Source organism: Sinohyriopsis cumingii, chromosome 9 (assembly GCF_028554795.1).
Source record: "Sinohyriopsis cumingii isolate HCF-2022 chromosome 9, ASM2855479v2, whole genome shotgun sequence".
NCBI classification, from domain to species: Eukaryota; Metazoa; Mollusca; class Bivalvia; order Unionida; family Unionidae; genus Sinohyriopsis; species Sinohyriopsis cumingii.
In genome coordinates this window covers 92909867-92931443 of record NC_142969.1, presented here as the reverse complement: position 1 = coordinate 92931443, position 21577 = coordinate 92909867, and the positions used below count along the sequence as shown (strand labels likewise).

Genomic DNA, 21577 nt, shown 5'->3' with positions numbered 1-21577 from the left:
CATAGAAAATCTTTTAGCGAAAACCCGATACTGTCACAACCATCCATTCAGGAGGATTAGTGATAGAAAGATTTTTAAGATGACAAATGTGTCGGCAATATTAGATACCAGATCGGCTCCATTTTCACTTAAGAGCCACCAGGCATCAAAAGCAGTCTTTTAGTAACATCCCATATTAATGTGACATACATTCCCGATGAGTAGCCATAGCAAGATGTTCAAGCTGGCCGCTTTGGCGGCCATGTTGGATGTCCAATCATCTATGGGAGGAATTGTGTGCGCAATTTCAAGGCAATCCTTGAAGTTGTTTGGAAGTAATGATAACAAACCTGTGCTAACGAATGGATGGACTACTTACAGCACATTATCCCATAAGGTCTTCAGAGCTATGACTAATGGAGCTTTAAAAAGGCACGAGACCCTCAATGGGACGAAAGTTTTTTTTCTGAAAAACGAATTTCTAGGAAAGCTTGATTGATAAGACCATTTATTTTTCCTTTTAACCGCTTAGCACTGAAACCACGTCTGGTAAACTCCATTGATAACGAGAGCATGAACCTTTTGTAAATATGACCATCAATTATTAATATCAGCAAAAGTAAGATTTTTTTCTCTCAAGACATTCATTATGACTCTATTAGTGGCAATAACACTTTCCGTTTGAAAAGTACTTGATGTTTCGGTCAGGAGAAGTGATATCAACAATAATAGGGACATATATCGAAGTAATCATGACGATGTCGATTTACGTGACAATGTTAGCCATAACCCTATGGAAATCAGCACAATGGAAACAAACTGCCCTGAATAGATGTCAATGATGACAACTAAGCTGATGGAGAGACTTTAAGTTTTATAAAGAGAATCTTTAATTGCAAAGTTTGTTTATTGAGTTGACATAAAACATAATGGAATTCAGTTAAATGAATTTTAAAGAAAATAAAGAATAACAAAACACATTAAATTAAATGGGCATTGTATGAAATATTTTCCTATACATGTAATTAGAATGTGTGAGTATACATTTTCTTTTTTCAAAAATATGGAGATTTTCTTATGCCAAAATTCCAAGATTTTCAAGACAGACACTATCGCAGCCACCATATCTGATGTTTGTCCGAGTTTCCTCTGACAATTGCCACCCCATTTTTTTATATTTGGACATTTATGTTGGGGTGTAGGGTCAGAGCGCATTCCCTATCAAAAAGTTGGAATTCCCCGACACCATTTGGTGTCGGCATGGGGTAGCCGCTTTCTAGCCGACCCAGCACACTTTAACGACCTTCATCGAGATATACCTGCATGAAATCGATAGGAATATGATTTATTTTCTCAAAAATCGTGAGCATAGCATTCGTCATGTCTTCAATCCCCTGATACACGAGACGAAAGCACGTCGTTGCTAAAATTTGACCTGGATCTGGCCATTTGTATTCCTAGTCACATGACTACACAACTCTCGCAGCCGACATCTGAATGACAGCAGAGGTCATCAGTCACGTGATATCAACAACAGATCTTTTCTAGTGTTGCTGTAGGAAAACAAATCGAACATATAAATAAAAGTAATGTAATTTTTATAGAAAAGTTAAAAAACATAAACTTCTCAAAATATTTATTGTGAAAACAACGACGAAAATCTGTAAATGTTGCATAAATTTTGAAGAAAACCAGATTCCTTATGAAGAGCACGTGACAATGTGATAGTCACGTGACACCGACAAAAACATCGCTGACACGTGTTGGGTACTTCTTGAAAACGGTTTTCTCCACCCTGCTGCGATACCGACAGGTTTCTGTTCGTTGCTCTCAGAATAAATATGTTGAGAATTAAGTGTGCATTATATTTATTTATAAATATTAAGTGACTTCTATATAATATGTCCAAATTCTATGTACAACAACTTGGGAAATTTGTTTATTTCGATATCACGTGACTATATGACCTCTGATGTCATTGACATGTAGGTTCCGAGATTTGTATAGTCATGTGACTCGGAATGCAAATGACCAGATCAGGTCAAATTTCAGCAACGACGTACTTTCGACTAGTCTGTCAGCGGATTAAAGACATGACGACTGCTATGCTCACGATTTTTGAGAAAATAAATCATATTCCTATCGATTTCATGCAGGTATATCTCGATGAAAGGTCGTTAAAGTGTGCTGGGTCGGCTAGAAAGCGGCTACCCCATGCCGACACCAAATGGTGTCGGCGAATTCCAACTTTTCAATAGGGAATGCGCTCTGACCCTACACCCCAACATAAATGTCCAAATATAAAAAAATGGGGTGGCAAGGGTCAGAGGAAACTTGGACTAATCTGATGTGTGAGAAGCACGTTTTTATTTAGAACCAAACAGACCATGCCATAAATGTATAAAGTTTCATGGCAATCCTTCAAGTAGTTCAGGAGGAGTAGCGATAACTAATATGTGCTAATGAACTTCGGAGGCGGACACAGCCCGTCCCATAAGTTATTCTGGTCTGGTCTATGACCAGTGGAGCTAGGGGGAAATAAACGAGTAAAACTGACGGTGGAATAAAATGTGAAAATACAATAATTCTTGTGAACGGCTTACTATAGTACAAGTATCACAGGCCGTGTAGGCATTCAACACCAGTTATTTCAGTAATGGGTGTCATTGTTTAGAATTTAGAATTTGAGTCTCCATACCTTTAAGTGCCAAGTCTTCATCTCATTTTGATTCATATATATCTATATTCCTTTGGAAGGTCGTTATTTAGACGCCCCAAGAGGTACATATGGCAAAATCAATGTTAAAGTACATAGACATTTTTAGACAAAATGAACCTAAAGGTGTGATCCAGTACAATCTGGATCGAATGTCGTGCACTGTGATGTCACAATTAAAGCTAGGAATACTGATAAGAAAAATTCGTACTACCCTCGATTGTGATGATTCCACTCTACGCGCTCTTATTTTGACCCAAATTTAATACATAGCCACCACTGTAAAAGTCCATAGCGATAGATAATTTTCATCTGGAGGTTTCTTGGTGACAGTTAAGTGCAGAGCATTAAATAATCAGGATTGAATAGAATTGGTTAAAGAAAATTAGCATTAAAATTTAACAAAAAAAAAAAAAACAAACAAATAATATTTAATTTAAAATGAGTAAATGTGCATACATGACCCATGTAACTTGCACTTTAGCAGAGTCCTTGAATCACTGAAATCTCACGTGGGTATTCTTGAGATACAAGTCTTACCAAACACAACTGCCTTTGTCGTCTGGGGGTTCTTCGTACAAGTGTTTGTAAATTTAAAACCTACAACTCTGTATAGAAATAAGTGTAGAGCTATTAACAAACTTCGAATAGACAATGTTTTCGTAACATAACAACCATCCTTACCTGACTTTCTCTTGCAGAGTGGAGAGTTCCCCCTCCTGTAACTTCTTTCTCTGAAATAGTTGCACAACGGCCATCGTAATGCTGAAATAATGAAATAATGCATGTAATACATCCTTATGATTTCTTTTTCTTAATAAAGCAAATTCATTGAAAATGTCATGATATTATGTTTCCTTCTTGAATAAACTCATTCGATTCTTTGTCATCATACTCACGCGCAAGTAGGCATGAAAGATATATCACCTTGACCTTGAATTTAGGACCTTGCATGTGGCAAGCTTCTGTAGCTATTTCAACATATTTGAGATTGTGTGCATCTGGCCTTTCACTCACTGCAAGGTACCACAGAGGTAGGAGCTAAGGATTACTCCTCTTTTGTAGATGGCTACCCAGAGAGCAACGCAATTAACATCTATCGTGACCATCGGTATAGAAGATATTATAAATGACAGATGGACAGACGGTGGTTATCACAATAACACCGGCTGAAGAGTTGAGAAAATAATGTCAAAATATTTTAACGAACTATAAAACGTTTTGAACTGCTTGGCTTAGATCCCTGATGAATGTGGTGTGCTATACACATTCTCCTGTATTGTGTATTTTGAAGAAAGTGACATACTATTTAGTCTGGACATGGATCCATTTTGTCGACGGACAGACCAAAGGATGTGGACAATGACAAACGGACCAATGGAATAAAAGAAAAATGTTTTGTTAATCGTAAAAATATAAAGATGGGGTGAAGTTAGTAATAATTTATCAATAATACCAGACATGCCTTCATATTATCACAAAAATGCAAATCCGAAAATACAAGTGTGATAAAAGTTTGGTTATATCAAATGTCAGTCTGAGGTAAAGGAAAGCTATAGCAAATACCAAATCTATTAAAATGTCATCATCACTACATCGTTATAAGCTAAACATGTTTCTCAAGACGTTGACATCATTAGTTATTTGTCCAAACTCAGATACTAACATGACTGATTATTGGAATGTAATGATAAATAAACCATTCTCCACAATTGTATAAATGGACCTACTTATTGTCGAAGGAAACAAAGTCTAAGCGGAAATAAATTATTGATGGAGATTAAAGATGTATATCCACACTTATACTTGTTACAAAGTAAGCAAACGTTTGAAAATATAAACATATCTGATCTCTGAATTATGTAACGAATGTAAATAGAAATGCAATATAGCGTGACATATCTTGTGGAGTTTCGAGTTCTCGGTGATAGATATAGCACCTGACGTAACACCATTTTTCAGACATTAAGAATCAAAAGAAGAAAAAACGATTCATCATCAAATGGATAATGAAAGTAACATATTTAGAGTTCTGCGCTTTTGTTATTATAGCATTTGTACATACAGGACATCTGTCTAGAAACCTGGGAGTAACGTTCATTCTTGGTCTTTCATTGCTTATGTTTCTTACATCCTTCCCTGTCCTTGTCTTCATCTGTTTCTCATTAACCTCAAAATATTCTAAAGTTAGTTTACAATCTTGCTTTAAAGAGATATCTCCCCAATTGATGTTTCGATGTTCTTCACCCCCTCCTGTACCCCAAAGTGCTTGTTGTTGTTGTTGTTGTAAGGTTTCACACCATTTTCAGCACAAGATAGGGAATACATGGCAGCCAGTATAAATGGTGGAGGAAGAAATCAGGAAAACCCCGGAAAGAACCACCGACCCACGAGAAGTTAGCGGAAAGCTTTCTCACATACCCACACTGGCCGAGCCCAAGACTAGAACCCACGCAGACAGAGGTGAGATGGCAATGATTTGTAACGGTGAGCGCTTTAGACCACTAGGTCACTTGGGGTCCCACCCAAAGGTCATCATCATCATCAGTCTCTTGACCTAGTGTGGTCGTCGAGGCACTGTGCTGCTGAACATCTGACCAGTTCCCTCCACTTGTCTCGATCATGTGCCAATGCCTGTGTCTCCGCAAAACGTTTCCTGGTCCGTTCTGTGATGTTGTCAGTCCACTTTATTTTTCTCTGTTTACCTCTCCTTCTGCCACCCTGGACGCTGCCATGCAGGACTGTTGTGGATAGACTGTTGGCTCTAGTGACATGGCCATACATTTCAGCTTTCTCTTTTTGACGGTGGTGAGGAGGTCTTCATATTGGCCTACTTTGCGCCTGATGGTGTTACGCACTTCTTCATTGTGATTTGGTCCATGTAAAAGATGCCATGGATGGTTCTGTAGCATCTCATTTCAAGTGCCTGGATTCTTCGTTGTAATTCTGCTGTCAGGGTCCAGGCCTCACATGAATACAAAAAGACTGAGATGACTAATTGCAAGCAATAATATGATTTTAGTTTTCAGACATATTCTTGTCTCTCTAGATGGGTCTTAGCTTTGACATAGCTGCCGTTGTTTATGCTGCTCTTGACAAACTTTCTGCTCGTGATCCCTCTTCGGTGATTATGGAACCAAGATATTTGAACTGGCTCACTGTTTCCAGTTCCTGACCTCTGGCCTCTGACTTTAATCTTGGCTGAGATTTGCTTGCCACTATTTGTCATCAGCTTTGTCTTCTCAGCGCTTAATTCCATGTCAGATCTGGAAGATGTTTCATCCAGGTTCTTCACTAAGGTGGCAAGCTCGTCTTCACTGCCTGCCATCCCATCAATGTCGTCTGCAAAGCGGAGGTTGGTGATTTTACCCAAAAGTGCAACATATTAAAACATAAAGTGTTTAATAAAGATGATGGTATGTTATGGACAAGCAGTGAGGATTCAAATAGTTTATTCATGTGATCAGCACTAATGGCCTTAACAGTGATGAGTTATATGATGCTTTTTCATTCATGAACTCTACCAAATATCTGGACTTCTTGTGTATGAGTGAAGTTCTTTGTGTTATATCTCTGTTGTTGTTGTTTAATTTAAAAACAACTTCTTCAAGCACAGCAAAAAACAAGGGTTTCTTTCTTTGAAAAGTAGTTCCTTGCGCTTGGACACCATTAATGAAACAAGCGGTGTGAGACAATCAGCCTGAGATAATAAAAGTAAGATTTGCAAAATCAACTAAATCTTTCTGTCTAGTGGGCGAAAATATTAAATATCAAGATGTTTTTTTCTTCTTCTGAGTTAAAGTTGGTGGTTCGATATAATTTATGGGGAATTTAATCGCGGTAGATTTCCGCTTCATCGTTGCAGAAACATCGTTGCAGAAACAATCACTGGCTGCTGTTACGTTTGACGGTGTATTTAGCGACTATGCGTTTTCGCGCTCATGCACTATGATTCCAAGTTGGCCTTGAGTTGGTATTGGTACATTAGGGTGGTCCCAATGCTTGATTTCTACCGAGCTCTTGCGTAGATTATATGTCAGCGTATACGCGAGTCTGGTAACACCACCCTGTCGCTGCTATTCGTTGTAAAGCAGGCCAAAATTACCACCGATGTTAGCTCGCTCTCTCAGCGGGCCTAAAACCCCGCCGATAAATTCAGCAACATCTTCATATAGTTAATGGACACTCTTAAGCACAGACACCAAAGATAGTTAAATGCACTTCTGGAGATTCGTTGAAGGCTCCAAACTGAATTTCATCTCCGTCGACCACTGATGCTGATAATGAATATATAAAACTTTCTCGAGCATTACCGTAATCAATGGTATGCGTTATGTGTGAATCATAATGGACGTAATCAATATTCTCATTGCATCCCACCCGGCAGTAAATCCACTTACTCGCGCACGTTTAAGATGTAAGATTTAGGTTGATCAAAACCATCGTCAACATAACCAAAACTAAATAGACCGCTTCGTATTTTGTTACCTCTTTTTTTCGCTTTTATCAACCAATATTCCTTAGAAAAAAAAAAACAATGAATCTATTTCACGTATTGTTAGTAACTAGGCGGCCTTTGCGTCCATATATTGTTACGTTGCAGCATCACCATCGTCGACGTAGTTTTTGATGTAAGCAACCGATACGCCAGAATATCCTATCCCCTGGTCCCCGGTGATCTCAGTCAGATTTTTCGCGACGGAGCATCGCTGCTTTAAAATAATGTCGCTGATGTCCACGTTTCCAGTTTTTGTCTTGAAAAATCACAACTCGTTTGGATCGACGCTAGAAACAACCCGATTACCCAACTTGATAAATTTGGCCATAACCACACTCACACCACGTCAGGTCCCTGCGCGTGTGCGTTCGTGTGTGTGAGTGTATGTGTTGGATTTTTAACGTAGCTTTAACAATTTAACACATCGCTACCATGTCTGCAGTGTGTCACGGGGGGGGGTGGGCATCATGCCACATACACGTTTCATCATGTCCCACCCAGTCACATTATCCTGACACCAGGCCGGCCAGTCCTAGGATACTAACCTCGTAATGTTGAGAGAAAAGCTAGGCAGCTGTTAGTACTATTTGTATACTTCTTTATTATGGCTCGTTTCGAACCCGCGACCCACATCCAAGGCGGAGGGTGTAATCACTTAGGCCACCGGAGCGGGTTTGTGCGCTCGTAAATGTCAACAAACACTATGCATACGTTAAGTGTAGTTTCTAAGTCACTTTTTATCTTCGACAACGCAAACTCGACAGACGCGGCTTCGGTGAACGTTCAAGTGCACACAACGTTCTATCGGCGAGATGTCCACATATTGACAATCGGTTTGCTTTTTCAACGGTAGCGTTGAATAAAACAGGTTGAGGAGCACCGCTTCCAGAACCTTTGAAGCATCTGTGCATATAATCAACAATTTTACGTGACGTTGCTAGCCCGTACGAGCCAAAATCCCCAAAATCCTAAAGTGTTAACTTGTACGTGATCCAGTGAGTTTCAGGCCCCGTCAACAATCCAAGTTAATGATGCCGGTTTCCCACTCGCGTAGAATCATAGACGCAAATCCGTTTCGCATGAAGACGCATCGGAAGTGCATAACTTTATCATCGTGAATAAATCAAAACCGATCAACGTACGCGCTTTCATTGTCATCAACGACGAGGCCACATCGGAAGACCTTGGTCCAGGTTCGTCCGGATAGTTGAAGATCTTTTATATTTTTGTACGTGCTGCGTTTCCACCAACTGTCTTTTTGAGAGCCATCCTGGATGCGGTTCTGATGGCACCTAACGCAGTCACTTTTAAAACCGTAGGAGCTGCAGCTGCAATGCGCAGTGGAATTTTCGCATGCAATGGAAATATTTCGCCGTAATGTTTGTCGCAGAGACCTCAGCCGTGGACATCTTAAATATATTCCGCTACAAACTGTTGCACCTATGTTGGTGTCAACATCAGTAGGAGTTTCCCGGATAACTTACCAGATGAAATTATTTTAATGAACTCCGAGGTTGTTTTTTTTTCCGTCCCGGTCGAATTTTTTCCGAGTTGACTCGGCTTAACGTGACAGGTTTGCGCTAGCACAATAGTTCATTTGAAATATCACATATTCAATAACACGCTTGCTGAAACCAATACGGGCTTTTGGCAACCATCTACGAATTTGTGAAGGCGCATCAATAAACCTCATTCGTCCACGCATGCCCTACAAAAACAGAAAGTTATTACAGAGAATCACGGCAATACATCTGTACTCAGGATCACCGTTGAGACTTCCTACGCGTGTTTTGAAGTCCACTATAGACTGCTTTACCAAGTCTAGATACTCGAGAGAAAAGTAACAACTCGGGTACAAGGCAGTGGAGTTTTTTTTTCTAGAAAATCTGCAAGCCCATATCAATATTTTGGTCTCAAAGTTAACTAAAATGTTTTTGGTGGGTTCTTGATGATCTTTTAACCTCATCAAAACCTTTGTCGCTTCCAGTTTTGCAAATATCAGTGGATTTTGCTGGGACTTGGTTGCCATGAGACTTCACCTCGGACGCCGTTTTGCTTAAAGTCTTTGGGCATCACGAAAAATTATACCATACGTGCTCTGCAGACTCCATAATGTGATGCCAAATGTTCTTCTGTGGTCACTGATGGACTCATTGAAGGCATCTATTGAATAATTCAATTTTGCCATCGTTTACCGCAGTATCATGCCAAATTGCATCGTTGCCAATGTCTTTGCGGTTGAACACATCTGGGTCTTTGACCCCTAAAATAAATTTGAAATAGTGTCCACAAAACCAAAAAAATGTTTGAGAGTGGAATCGTGCAGGAAAACTCACTCGTTCGTTAGGCTACTTTCGTCACTTTGCAAAACCAAGATATTAGGACGAGGCATAACAGCGGGTTGCAATTATCGAATCGGTATTGGCTTGCGACAACAGCTTGTTGAGCAATTTCAATGATGATTTTATCAACCGGCGCGGGCATTTTACCTTGGTTAGAAACGTAACCGCCTTTGATTGTGCCTTTGGAACCTTTTGTTGCCGAGTCACTTATCATTAAAATCGAGCTCGAATCGAATCGATTGAAACGCAAGCGATCCAAGATTTTATAACTTATTCTCAGCGGTGTTTTTGACGCTGACAACTGTTTACATTGCAACTTGTTTGGAGATAAGTATCGCGCGAAAGGTCAGACCCGCACGCATCTCAGGGGCTCCAGTGGACTACCCCTGGACGATATCACCAAAACCATATCTGCAATATGTCGCGTAAAAGGGTCCTCTCTTATTGACAACGCGTGTCACACATTCACGCGATCTTCACCCATGATGGTAACTTCCAATTTTGGGACAGTGACTAGTAAACAAACTTTTCACCAGGCAGCAGAAACTGTGTATTATTATCAGATAGTTTTTACTGCTCGAATACAATTTTATTCAAGCCCGCATCTGACCAAATCACTGTAATCTGACCAGTATAAATAATGCGACAACTCGTAAATGACCGCCTCTTGAACAATAGTATCCGTTGATTTAAACGTCGTGAACTGCTTGCACATTGACTCCATAGTTTCTGTCTTTGTATGTGACTCTTTTCTCGTAGAACTCCTGAAATTGCATCGGCTGCTCAAAAATTGAAGTTTTCAGATAGTTAGCTGTGAGCTTTTCTTATATTATATGCTGAAGGCATCTCTCTAATCAATTTGTTCTTGGTGGTGATGTTGAAAATCTTGGCTGTCTTCACTGTTTTATAACGTCTTCTCCGTCTCCACTTTTTGTCGTCTTCGTTAAATATTTTATTGCCATAACTGGGTGTTTCACCGTCTTCAAGATTGTCAACGGCAAGTTAACATCTAATACTCAAAGGTTTACACGCTTCTTGTATTCATCGATCACAGTTTTCTCCGCGCATGTTCAAACGCGATCCACAACCTGGTTAATATTTTCAATATGTTCCGCATGCAGGTTTAAAATAATATACAACATTTTTTATAATATTTGGACTCTGTGGTTAATCGTTATGATGCATTCAGACTGAATAGTGACTTGTTTTTTTTTTCTGAGGCGACACAAAAGCGCCATTTGTCGGGCAATTTAATTCCTGCATTGACCTCTGACACGAATTCTTTTATGATACTGCGCGTGTCAAACGGTGATGACTTTTGGAATCTGTTACGACTCTATTGTTTTAATGATAATAATAATAATGAGGACTTTGTATAGCGCCTAATCTTTAGAAGCTCTGAGCGCTTTACAACTTTAGACAACACCTATAAGATAAGAAACATAATATTATTACAAAAACAAACAACATGAAATTAAAAAAACATTAAAAAAATAAAAAAACATGCTGAGAATATTTCAGGTAGGAAACATTATTAGGTCTTTAATTTTTTTCATGCTGTCGAAATAAATGAGTTTTGAGAGCCCTCTTGAATGTGATCACTGTGTCTTTGTGTCTAAGTTCAGTGGGCAATTCATTCCACATTGCTGGGCCTTGGTATGCAAAAGAACGCTGTCCATATGACTTTGTTTTCATACTTGGAATAATGAGTATACGATTGTCAGAAGAGGAGCGTAAGGATCTTGCTGGTGTGTACACATGAGTGAGGTCAGATAGGTATGTTGGACTAGAGTCCGACAGTGAAATGTAGCACAGAGAACAAATTTTATGTTTGATTCTGGATCGAATGGATAGCTAGTGTAGGGTACAAAGCAGCGGGGAGGTGTGCTCTGATCGTGGTACTCTAAGTATGATCCGAGCAGCTGTGTTTTGAACTTTTTGAAGTTTCTGGAGTAGATATTGAGATGAACCAGACATAATTGAGTTACAATAGTCCAGTCTTGAAAGTACTAATGAACACACAAGTGTTTTAGTGGCATCAACTGAAGCATATTTGCGAATTGAGCTGATGCGTCTTAGTTCAAGATATGCAGCCTTGCATATGTTCATGACATGTTGGTGCACTGTGAGAGTACTGTCCAGAGTAACACCTAGGTTTCGTACTGATTGTGTGAATTTAATGTTGGTGTTGCTGATATTTATTGTTTTAGGTAAAGGATGTGAATGAGAAAGTCTTTGTGTTGTGATCAGAATGGCCTCAGTTTTATCATCATTCATCTGCAGCTTGTTACAAGTCATCCATGATTTCACATCAGAAATGCACCTCTCTACACCTTGGATGGTAGCATCAACTTCAGTTGGGTGGCTAGTTTTGTATATTTGCGTGTCATCAGCGTACAATTGATGAGACACTGGATGATGATCTATGACACTTGAGAGCGACTGAGTGTACAGAATGAAGAGAACAGGTCCAAGAACAGACCCCTGCGGAACACCACAATATAGATCAACTGGGTTTGAATGTATCCCATTTGCAGATACAATTTGTGTCCTGTTGACCAAGTAGGACTTGAACCACAGTAAGGCTGTATCATGAATGCCAATTACATGCTGGAGACGGTGAAGTAATATATCATGGTCTATTGTGTCACATACTGCAGACAAATCAAGGAGGGTGACGACTGTAATCTTTCCGCTATCCAATACAGAGAGAATGTCATTAACTACTTTTACAAGAGTAGTTTCAGTACTGTGGCAAGGGCGATATGCAGACTGTACATTGCTAAAAAGACTTGTTTGAATTTAGATGAGATACAAGCTGGGATAGAACAACCTTTTCTAAGATTTTTGAAATGAATGGGAGATTAGAAACTGGGCGGTAGTTCTTTAAATCGTTATGGTAGAGTGTTGGTTTCTTCAGCAGAGGCTTTACAATGACAGTTTTGAAAAATGATGGGAATTCCCCAGATGAGAGAGAGGTATTAATAATATCAGTTAGTGAAGGCAATACTGGATCTAAGCACTCAAGCAGCAGTGATGTTGGAATTGGATCAAGTTCACATGACTTTAGTGCACTCTTCATCACGATTGTACGTACGAAATCCACAGAGACAGGTTCAAATGCTGCTAATGGTTGCCGCTCAAATTCTGTATCCCAACTGTATGATGACGACGAGTCAATTGAAATTGTGGTGTCAGGCTTATCTCTAATGGTGTGTACTTTGTCACGGAAAAAAATTTGCAAACATGTCCGGAAGGTCGACTGGAGAGAAGGTAGTTGGAAGTGGTGTTGATTTGTTCCTTGACATTAGCTTGTTAGTAATCTTGAAGAGCTCTTTGCAGCTGGAACTTTCCATGATCATAGTAGTGTAGTGGGGTGATTTCGCTGCATGGACTATATTTGTGACGTTCTTCTAAGCGACTTCATAGATTTGCTTATGAATAGTGAGTCTGGTGGAAAGCCAGAGCCTCTCAGCTTTACGGCGGTGTCTTTTAGCAGTACGATGCTGGTCCCTAACACTGCTATACCATGGAGAACACTTTTTAATTGATACTCTGCTCTTGGTAGCTGGGGCATGTTTGTCAAGTAATGGACACAGACAGTTGTCGAGTTGTTCTGCGGTAGGAGGTAAGCAAGTTGTTAGGTTAGCTTGGATGTCGTGCATTAATTTGGTTCTATTTATCATACGGAGGTTTCTCTTAGTAGCAGATAAAGGTGGAGGGTTAGGGACTGATACGTCAAGATGGCATAAAATGCAGAGGTGATCTGATGCAAGGTCATGGGATACCTGGGAGGACCGTAGAATGTTATCATCAGGTCTATGAAGAATCCAGTCTAAAATGTGACCATGTTTATGGGTGGGTTGGTTAACTGACTGTTTGAGGTTGAAAACATTAATGGAATCTAGGAGTTTTGATGTATCTGAGTTTCCGGGACAGTCAGAGTGAAAGTTGAAATCTCCAAGAACAATTAGGTTGCCACCTATCGAATTTCCATAGTCCAGGAGATTCGGAAACTGCTCCAAAAAGAGAGTCAGCCAGCTTGTTTTTTTTACTAGGAGGAGCGGTATAGGCAGAAAAATTTTACTGACCTTTTAAACTATGTAACAGAACAAGCGAAAGCCAACAAGTGTTGTAACATTTAGCAAGTAATTTATTTCTGTAAAATACAAACTAAAACTGAAACATAACTTACAGTTTTGTGAATGAAATCCCAAATAGTCCTACAAGGTTTATCACAAGTCCAAATGTGTAGTGTATTACAAATGAGTTTGAGTTGTGTTCCGAATGAAGTTCAGTTTGTATGTATTGATGTGCCAGTAGTCTTGAATAGAGCTGATATGTTAGCAGTATTGATATATGACACTGATATAATTCAAAATGACTTTAAATTGATTCACAGCAATTTCAGAATAAGTTATTTAGTCCTAACGGCTATGGGCACTTTGGAATTCAAATGAATAATTGAAATAAATCCTCTCAACTAATAAATTAACACAACTAAATGACTGTCTCCACTACATAATTTTATAATAAGAATAATTGTGTTGCTCACTACCTTATATAGGGGCCCCGAGTGGCCGAGTGGTCAAAAGCGATCACCGTTACAGATCACTGCCAGCTCAGCTCTCGTGGGTTCGAGTCTCGGATTCGGGTAACGTGGTTATGTGGTTATGTGGTAAAGCTTGCCGGTAGCTTCTCGTAGGTCGGTGGTTCTTTCCGGGCTTTTCCCGGATTCTTCCTCCACCATTTATACTGGCCGCCATGTATAACCTATCTTGTGCTGAAAAATGGCGTTAAACCCTAAAACAACAACAAGAACAACAATAACACTACCTCTTATAACAAATATAAGACATAATTTTAGAATCAATATGAGGTCATAAGTTCATTTCCAGAACATTCCAACTTGTCAACAATGTTAGGTCCATTAGCAGCCAACCAATCAGAGATGAGGTGGGACAGAATTTCCAAGGGAGGAAACAAATGGCTTCAGGTCAAAAGACATCAAATTCGTCAACATGATATCTCATATCCTTTCCCAGGTCAAAAGGCCACCTAATCATGTTTACTTAAATTAAAAGTGCCACCCCATATCCTGAAGCATGTAATGTGTTTTAAAATAACCATTTACAATTTAAAATCATGAAGGTAAAAGGAAACACATACTATAGATATACATAACATAATCATTATATATTAGTCACTGATAACAGAGAACTGTCGCCACTAGGGCTTCGCTTGTTGATAGTATTTTTTTACACGATGGCCATTGAAGATAAAACTTTTACCAAGGCAGAGTTTGAGATAGTGCTGGCTAAATAAAAACTTGCAAAGATTCCGGTCCGCAAATACGAAACCGGGGCACAAACGCGGAGACAGAATCAAAACAGATAAGTGATTTGCTCAAACTAAAAACATCCGAAGGTGGCGTTCTACAGATTCGCATGTGACCGCTCCGGTGACCTAGTAGTTACAGCGTCCGCCTCGGTTGCAGTAGGTCGCGGGTTCGAACCTCGGTCGCGTTATATGAAAGACTTATAAAAATGATACTAACAGCTGCCTCGCTAAGCGCTCAGCATTAAGAGGGTCAGTGTTAGGACTGGTCGGCCTGAAAGTTAGGACATTATCTAACCCGTGCATTCGTCGCGGAGATTCAATCGCGCGTGTGACAGGGTGTGGGGGGACAGAAGAATTTGACCCAAACCGGTAATATAATCAATATATATATATATATATATATATATATATATATATATATATATATATATATATATATATATATATATAGAGAGAGAGAGAGAGAGAGAGAGAGAGAGAGAGAGAGAGAGAAATAGAGAGGGAGTTACACACACACACACACACACACACACACACACACATACATACATACATACAATTCTTGAATTCTTGAACGTGAAATATAACTTCATATTGGACATTTGACTCACCTCTCGAAGAATTCATTTCGCCCTGATATGGAGGTCCTCCTTGGAGAGTATGATCGCAGCGGTGATACTAACGTGGAGTTTCTCTCTCCCCATATGTGCCCCTTCCAAGCTTCAGATACGTTGGCAAAACTATGTCTGTAAACAAATGTTTTCTATGAATGCGAAAAAGCAGATAATCAATACAAATGAAACTAAATGACAATAAACAAAATTGATGGAGAGAAACACAAATCCATAGACAATAGTACACCCAACGGTATATTTTACACACTCCACGACTCTGGAGAGTATTTACTTACTAGCAGAAACCATTATTTTCTTATTACACTTATGACCTTGACCTTTTACATCTTTACTCCAAAATATGCATGTTTCATTTCTTTTTCTAAGTGCAATCGATGAACAAAGAAACTTACTCTCAAAAAAATGATACTGTTGCAAAATCTATTTTTATTTAGGTCACAATGACCTTGATTAGCTTTGAGCTATAGATCAACCCATGTAAATGTAATAAGCAACTGTGCATGCAATGAAATTTTTCAACATTAAATATAAAATAGATTACACGACAGTTGACACACTTTGTTATATTTTGCGGTTTAAAGCTTTATTGTAATTATAAGACATGGTATTACGCTAACGGTATTTGGTAACATTCCTTCCAATGTTTTGATGGAAATAAAAAAGACGGACTTTTACCTCTGACCAAAGCCTGGCTCTCTGCCGCGAGCCTCAACGATGGCCTATTTCATGAAAAACACAAAGATTACTTTGAGTAAAACCATCCAAAACAACAGGAATCAAGATTGATGTCTAGTGTCTGGTTGTTGTTTTTTTTTTGTAGGGGTGAGGTGAGGGATTTTTGGGAATGGCGCGGGGGGGTGGGGGTGGCGAGTAATCTAAGGCGCTGGCCTCTATAGATCACTTACACATCTCACCTCTATCCTCGTGAATTCGAGGCTCGGATCGACCGACGTGGGTATGAGACAAAGTTTGTCAGTAGCTTTTCTTTGGTCAGTGGTTCTTTATGGGTTTTCTTCCTCTACCAGATGTACTGGCCGCCATGTATAAATTATCAAGTGCCGAAAAATGGCCTTATTCGCACAAAAATATATAACTGTAGTTTTAGGACATGACTGGCTATATCACGCTTATGAAATAGGAGAAAACTGACTTTCCGAAAGATACACCGAGGCTGCCGACTCTGACTGACCTGCGATGGTATCGAACCCAAAGCCTTGGATAACAAGTCCAACACTCCGCCAAATGAACTATTCCGGCTCTGCTGGAATTGATATATAATGGAGGGATCGAGTTAATAGGAAGGATCGAGTTAATAGAGGAACCGCGGGCTTCCTTCACTGAAATTTGCTAATGAACAAATGCGCTAAATTAAAACGGATGCTGTCTATTATTAGAATCATTTTTGTTTAGAGGAAACAACTTTTTTTGTAAACTTTTAACGTCTTCGATCGAGTCATATAGGATTTGTTATAAGAGAATACTGCTAAATTTGAATTGAAAACGTAGACTGAACGCAGTTTTATAGTTGGTGACAGCGCATCCATCGCTGCAGTGTACTCAGACTGAGTGTCATCACCAAAGCATTGACCGCACTCGTTCAAAATTTAATCCATATATTAAGTTACAAAAAATACTGTAGGAAATTATCTAGCTTTTCGGATCGTTATAAAGAAAAACTTCACAATATAAATGTCACACAGGTACATTTTCCACGTCCCGAAATCTGGCGGACTGATCCATACAAAAATGTTAAAAAAGAAGCATCATTTGGGAATATCGTCTTTCATTGCCATTTATTCACATTATAATCACCATGCTTTTCTACACGATGCATAGTTATAGTTATGGACGTCATCATGCCGATCGATCAATAACAATTTGAAAGTGGGATAAACACATCTTAAAAGTGTCTAAACCTTGTCCTTTCTGTGTATCCATTTTAACTATATTTTAAGGAAGCTACCAGGTTGAACCAGTTATGGATTATACCTGTATCTGGAATAAATGTTTGGGGGGAAGGGGTGTACTAAAAATGTAAATTCAAACAACAGAGAACATATGATGGGATTTCATTTTAGCACGTGTGATCAGATCGGGATGAGTTTCAACAAAATATTTTCAACTAATTCAAGTATTTCCTTATTTCAAACTTGCATATCGAGACTAAAACTTTGCATATCGAGACTAAAACTTTGCATATCGAGACTAAAACTTTGCATATCGAGACTAAAACTTTGCATATAGAGACTAAAACTTTGCATGTCGAGACTAAAACTTTGCATATAGAGACTAAAACTTTGCATATAGAGACTAAAACTTTGCATGTCGAGACTAAAACTTTGCATATCGAGACTAAAACTTTGCATATCGAGACTAAAACTTTGCATATCGAGACTAAAACTTTGCATGTCAAGACTAAAACTTTGCATATCGAGACTAAAACTTTGCATATCGAGACTAAAACTTTGCATATAGAGACTAAAACTTTGCATATCGAGACTAAAACTTTGCATATAGAGACTAAAACTTTGCATATGGAGACTAAAACTTTGCATATCGAAACTAAAACTTTGCATATAGAGACTAAATCTGAATCTAGGTTGAAACTTAATGCAAGAGGTTCATATCTGCAAGTATGAAAGGGCGGGTGAAATTTAAGAACAGTGACTTAATAATATATATTAGAACCTGACATAATACATTAACAACATTATCAACATATGTGACCACATGTATACTACAAAGTGAGTGACGCATATTCATTGTATCATCAATTCAAAATTGTATGTCATTTAGTCTCTTCCGTCCAGATCCTCGTTTCAAACATAGCCACACAAAGAGCCATGTTGAACGAGACATGGCCTATGGCGTGCTCAGTGTAAAAGCTTAGGATATTAAGCTCAACTTCATTTCTATTTGACATTTCACTTCCATGAAATCGAGCTATGTCCAATTACTTCAAGTATCCTATGTTTTGTCGTAAGACACATTCCTCACCTAGATCGGAGCTAGATTTACAAAAATCGTCTGAAATTGATAGGTAGACGTCATAAAAAAGTTTTGTGCAAGTCCACTAAGTCACGTGACAAAGTTGTACGAATCTAAAATCCCTATGTATGTTTGTTCATAAAAAGAAAGCCAATATATATATTTCCTTATGAAAAACGAAAACATGTTAATAACATTAAATTCATAACAAGGATGCTCAGGACTTTCAATAAATTTATATTGACGAAAAATACTGAAGTACCGTTACAGCGAAAAAGTACAGTAGTACGCACCACCGGAAAAAAATAGCGTATAAACCGTTATACCAGTAATACCGCGCACCTGTGTTTTTTGTAATACAGAATAACTAACTCACTTTCAGGATTTGAAGAATCAGTTTCTATTAGAGATACAGATACCATAGCACTGCTCAGATAGGTTTAGCACTAGGCAGATAGGTTTAGCACTGCTTAGATGTAGCACTAGATAGATAGGTTTAGCACTAGATAGATAGGTTTAGTACTAGATAGGTTTAGTACTATATAGAGAGGTTTAGTACTGCTTATATAGATTTAGCATTAGATAGACATTTTTAGCACTGCTTATATACGTTTAGCACTGAATAGATAGGTTTAGCACTAGATAGATATATTTAGCACTGCTTAGATAGAATCAGCAACGCTTTGATATATTTAACCTGCCTAGACTGATTCAGCACTGCTTACATTCTTCATTCGATGTGATGTTCCATGTGTAGATCTTAAGCATGTCAACTTAAGTTTAGGAAACTAATCCACTGAACGCCCATCTTCATCCACAAATGTCTATAGAAATTTCTATAGAAATGTGACAAAAGCAATTGCAACTTATATGAATCAATGAATATTAAAAAATCGTTCAAAACGAAAATTGTGAAATGTAAGGGTTATTTGTGAAATATTTTACGGAGAAATCACATGGATCCGACTTCAGGAAAAAAAAATCTCCCAATTTTCCCCTCAGTAAGAGATCTTAAATTATTATGCTTATGATACTTCAGAAAATAATAATGTTTTTTAAAAGATAGAGAGATAGTGGAAAGGATGCTAAATCACATCATAGTTTTAAAATTTAACACATAGAAACCTTTATGACTTTGAAAAATGAGTTGAGAAATTCCCAAAAATTTCTTCAGAAATAAATCAATATATCTTTCAGGAAAATTAAAGATTTTTTTGTTTGTTTTCTTAATCCTTGATAAATGTTCCGTGAAAAAAGTCCTTCTAACCAAACGACACTAAAACAATCTCATTTTGAGAAGAAATGTTTAGAAGTATAGTGCAACGGGGTCCATATCGCATAAAATAGGTACATTTTCTCTCGTATAGAAAACATTACTCTTTTTTTAAGCTATTACCTTTGCTGGAGTAATTGAGCTCAGATAAAAGTGCTTTTGTATGTCGTTCTGTATTTATTTATATTGCTCAAATATAATAATATTTACTTTAAAGACATCTATATTCTTTCTATTTCCTTAAGTTTTTCGCGCAATGTTCGTGATTATCATCGACAAACTGGTAAAATGGGATCCACGGTAAAATGTTATTTCCGGTTACAGTGTACTGTAATATCCTCTGCTACTTAGAAGATTTGGGTTTAGGTCTGGTGTTTTTAGAGAACAAATAGGTTATTTAAGGCTGAGGTATTTCTAACAGGGACGCTCGGCAGACACGGGCTTTCTTGTTAGGTTTTTTAATCTTTGGCTTGAAATGTTCTAATATTTTTGCTACAGTAATTTTCAGTGATTGCCATTATCTCTTGTATAATAGCAATTGAACACTCCGCCTCATTTGTGGCGAAACTCATGATTAAACATATTTTGTGAAATCTATGTTTGTGGTTTCATTGACAGTGTTTGTATCTAACCCGTGCAGAAGATGACCACTGAGACATGTCAGCAGAGTAATCCTGTTACAGTCACAAAGATCATGGTGTAAATGACCACTTAGACACGCCAACTCTGTAGTCCTGTCTCAGCCACGAAGGCCGTGGTGTAAATGACCACTTAGACGCGTCAGCTGAGTAATTCTGTCTCAGGTCTCATTTATCACATGGTGTAAATGACCACTTAGACACGCCAACTCTGTAGTCCTGTCTCAGCCACGAAGGACATTGTGTAAATTACCACTTAGACGCTTCAGCTGAGTAATTATGTCTCAGGCCGCATTTATCATTGTGTAAATGATGAGCTGAGACATATCGAACGAGTAGTCCTGACTCAGCCACAAAGACCATTGTGTAAATGACGACACATACACCTCAATTGAGTAATCCTATCTCAGCCACATTGATCGTGCTGTAAACGATGAGCGGAGACATATACAATAAGTAATACTGTCTCATCCACAAATAACATGGTGTAAATGATGAGCTGAGACATATCAAACGAGTAGTCTTGTCTCTGCCACAAAGACAATGGTGTAAATGACGACTTAGACACGTTATATGAGTAATCATGCCTCAGCCACAAAGACCATGGTGAAAATGATGAGCTGAGACATATCCAACGAGTTGTCTTCTCAGCCACAAAGACCTCAGTGTAAATGGTGAGCTGAAACATATCAAACGAGTAGTCTTGTCTTAACCACAAAACCATGGTTTAAATGATGAGATGAGATATATAAAACGAGTAGCCCTTTCACAGCTACACAAATCATGGTGTAAACGATGAGCTAGATGCTTCGCTATACTTCATCTTTCAAAGACGGGTACGATTTCTTCGTTTGCTAATATTATTTGTTGTTTACCGATTCAGAAGCTTCAAGTTGACAAACATTTGCTTTGGATGCAGAATTATTGATTTTGACTGTACCTTTGATCCAGCAACTTCTATGCCATCAGTGGGATTTATGTTAAGAACGTTCAAGAGGAGTAGTAGTAGTGATAGTAGTAGTAGTAGTTAACTAATGAATTAGTATGGGTTGTTCACTCTTAAGCTTTAAACACCCCAACGCACACACACAAAACTTAAATTAAACAAGCACGCTATCGTCGAACGTTCAAACAAATCTTCTAGCTAAGTTGTTAATAAAGAAATCTC

The 21577-nt window shown here is 38.5% G+C and overlaps 1 protein-coding gene across 2 annotated transcripts in view; it reads right to left on the bottom strand.

Moving 5' to 3' along the window:
* Positions 1-21577, bottom strand: part of LOC149792256 (proline-rich protein 5-like) — a 112843-nt gene that overhangs the window by 26203 nt on the left and 65063 nt on the right. For both annotated transcript variants that reach the window (XM_089970781.1, XM_089970780.1), the window contains exons 2-3: positions 15487-15621; positions 3380-3460 (exon numbers count right to left, since the gene is read on the bottom strand). In XM_089970781.1, the coding sequence (XP_089826907.1) occupies positions 3380-3460; positions 15487-15621 (216 nt within the window). The remainder of the gene's footprint in view (positions 1-3379; positions 3461-15486; positions 15622-21577) is intronic.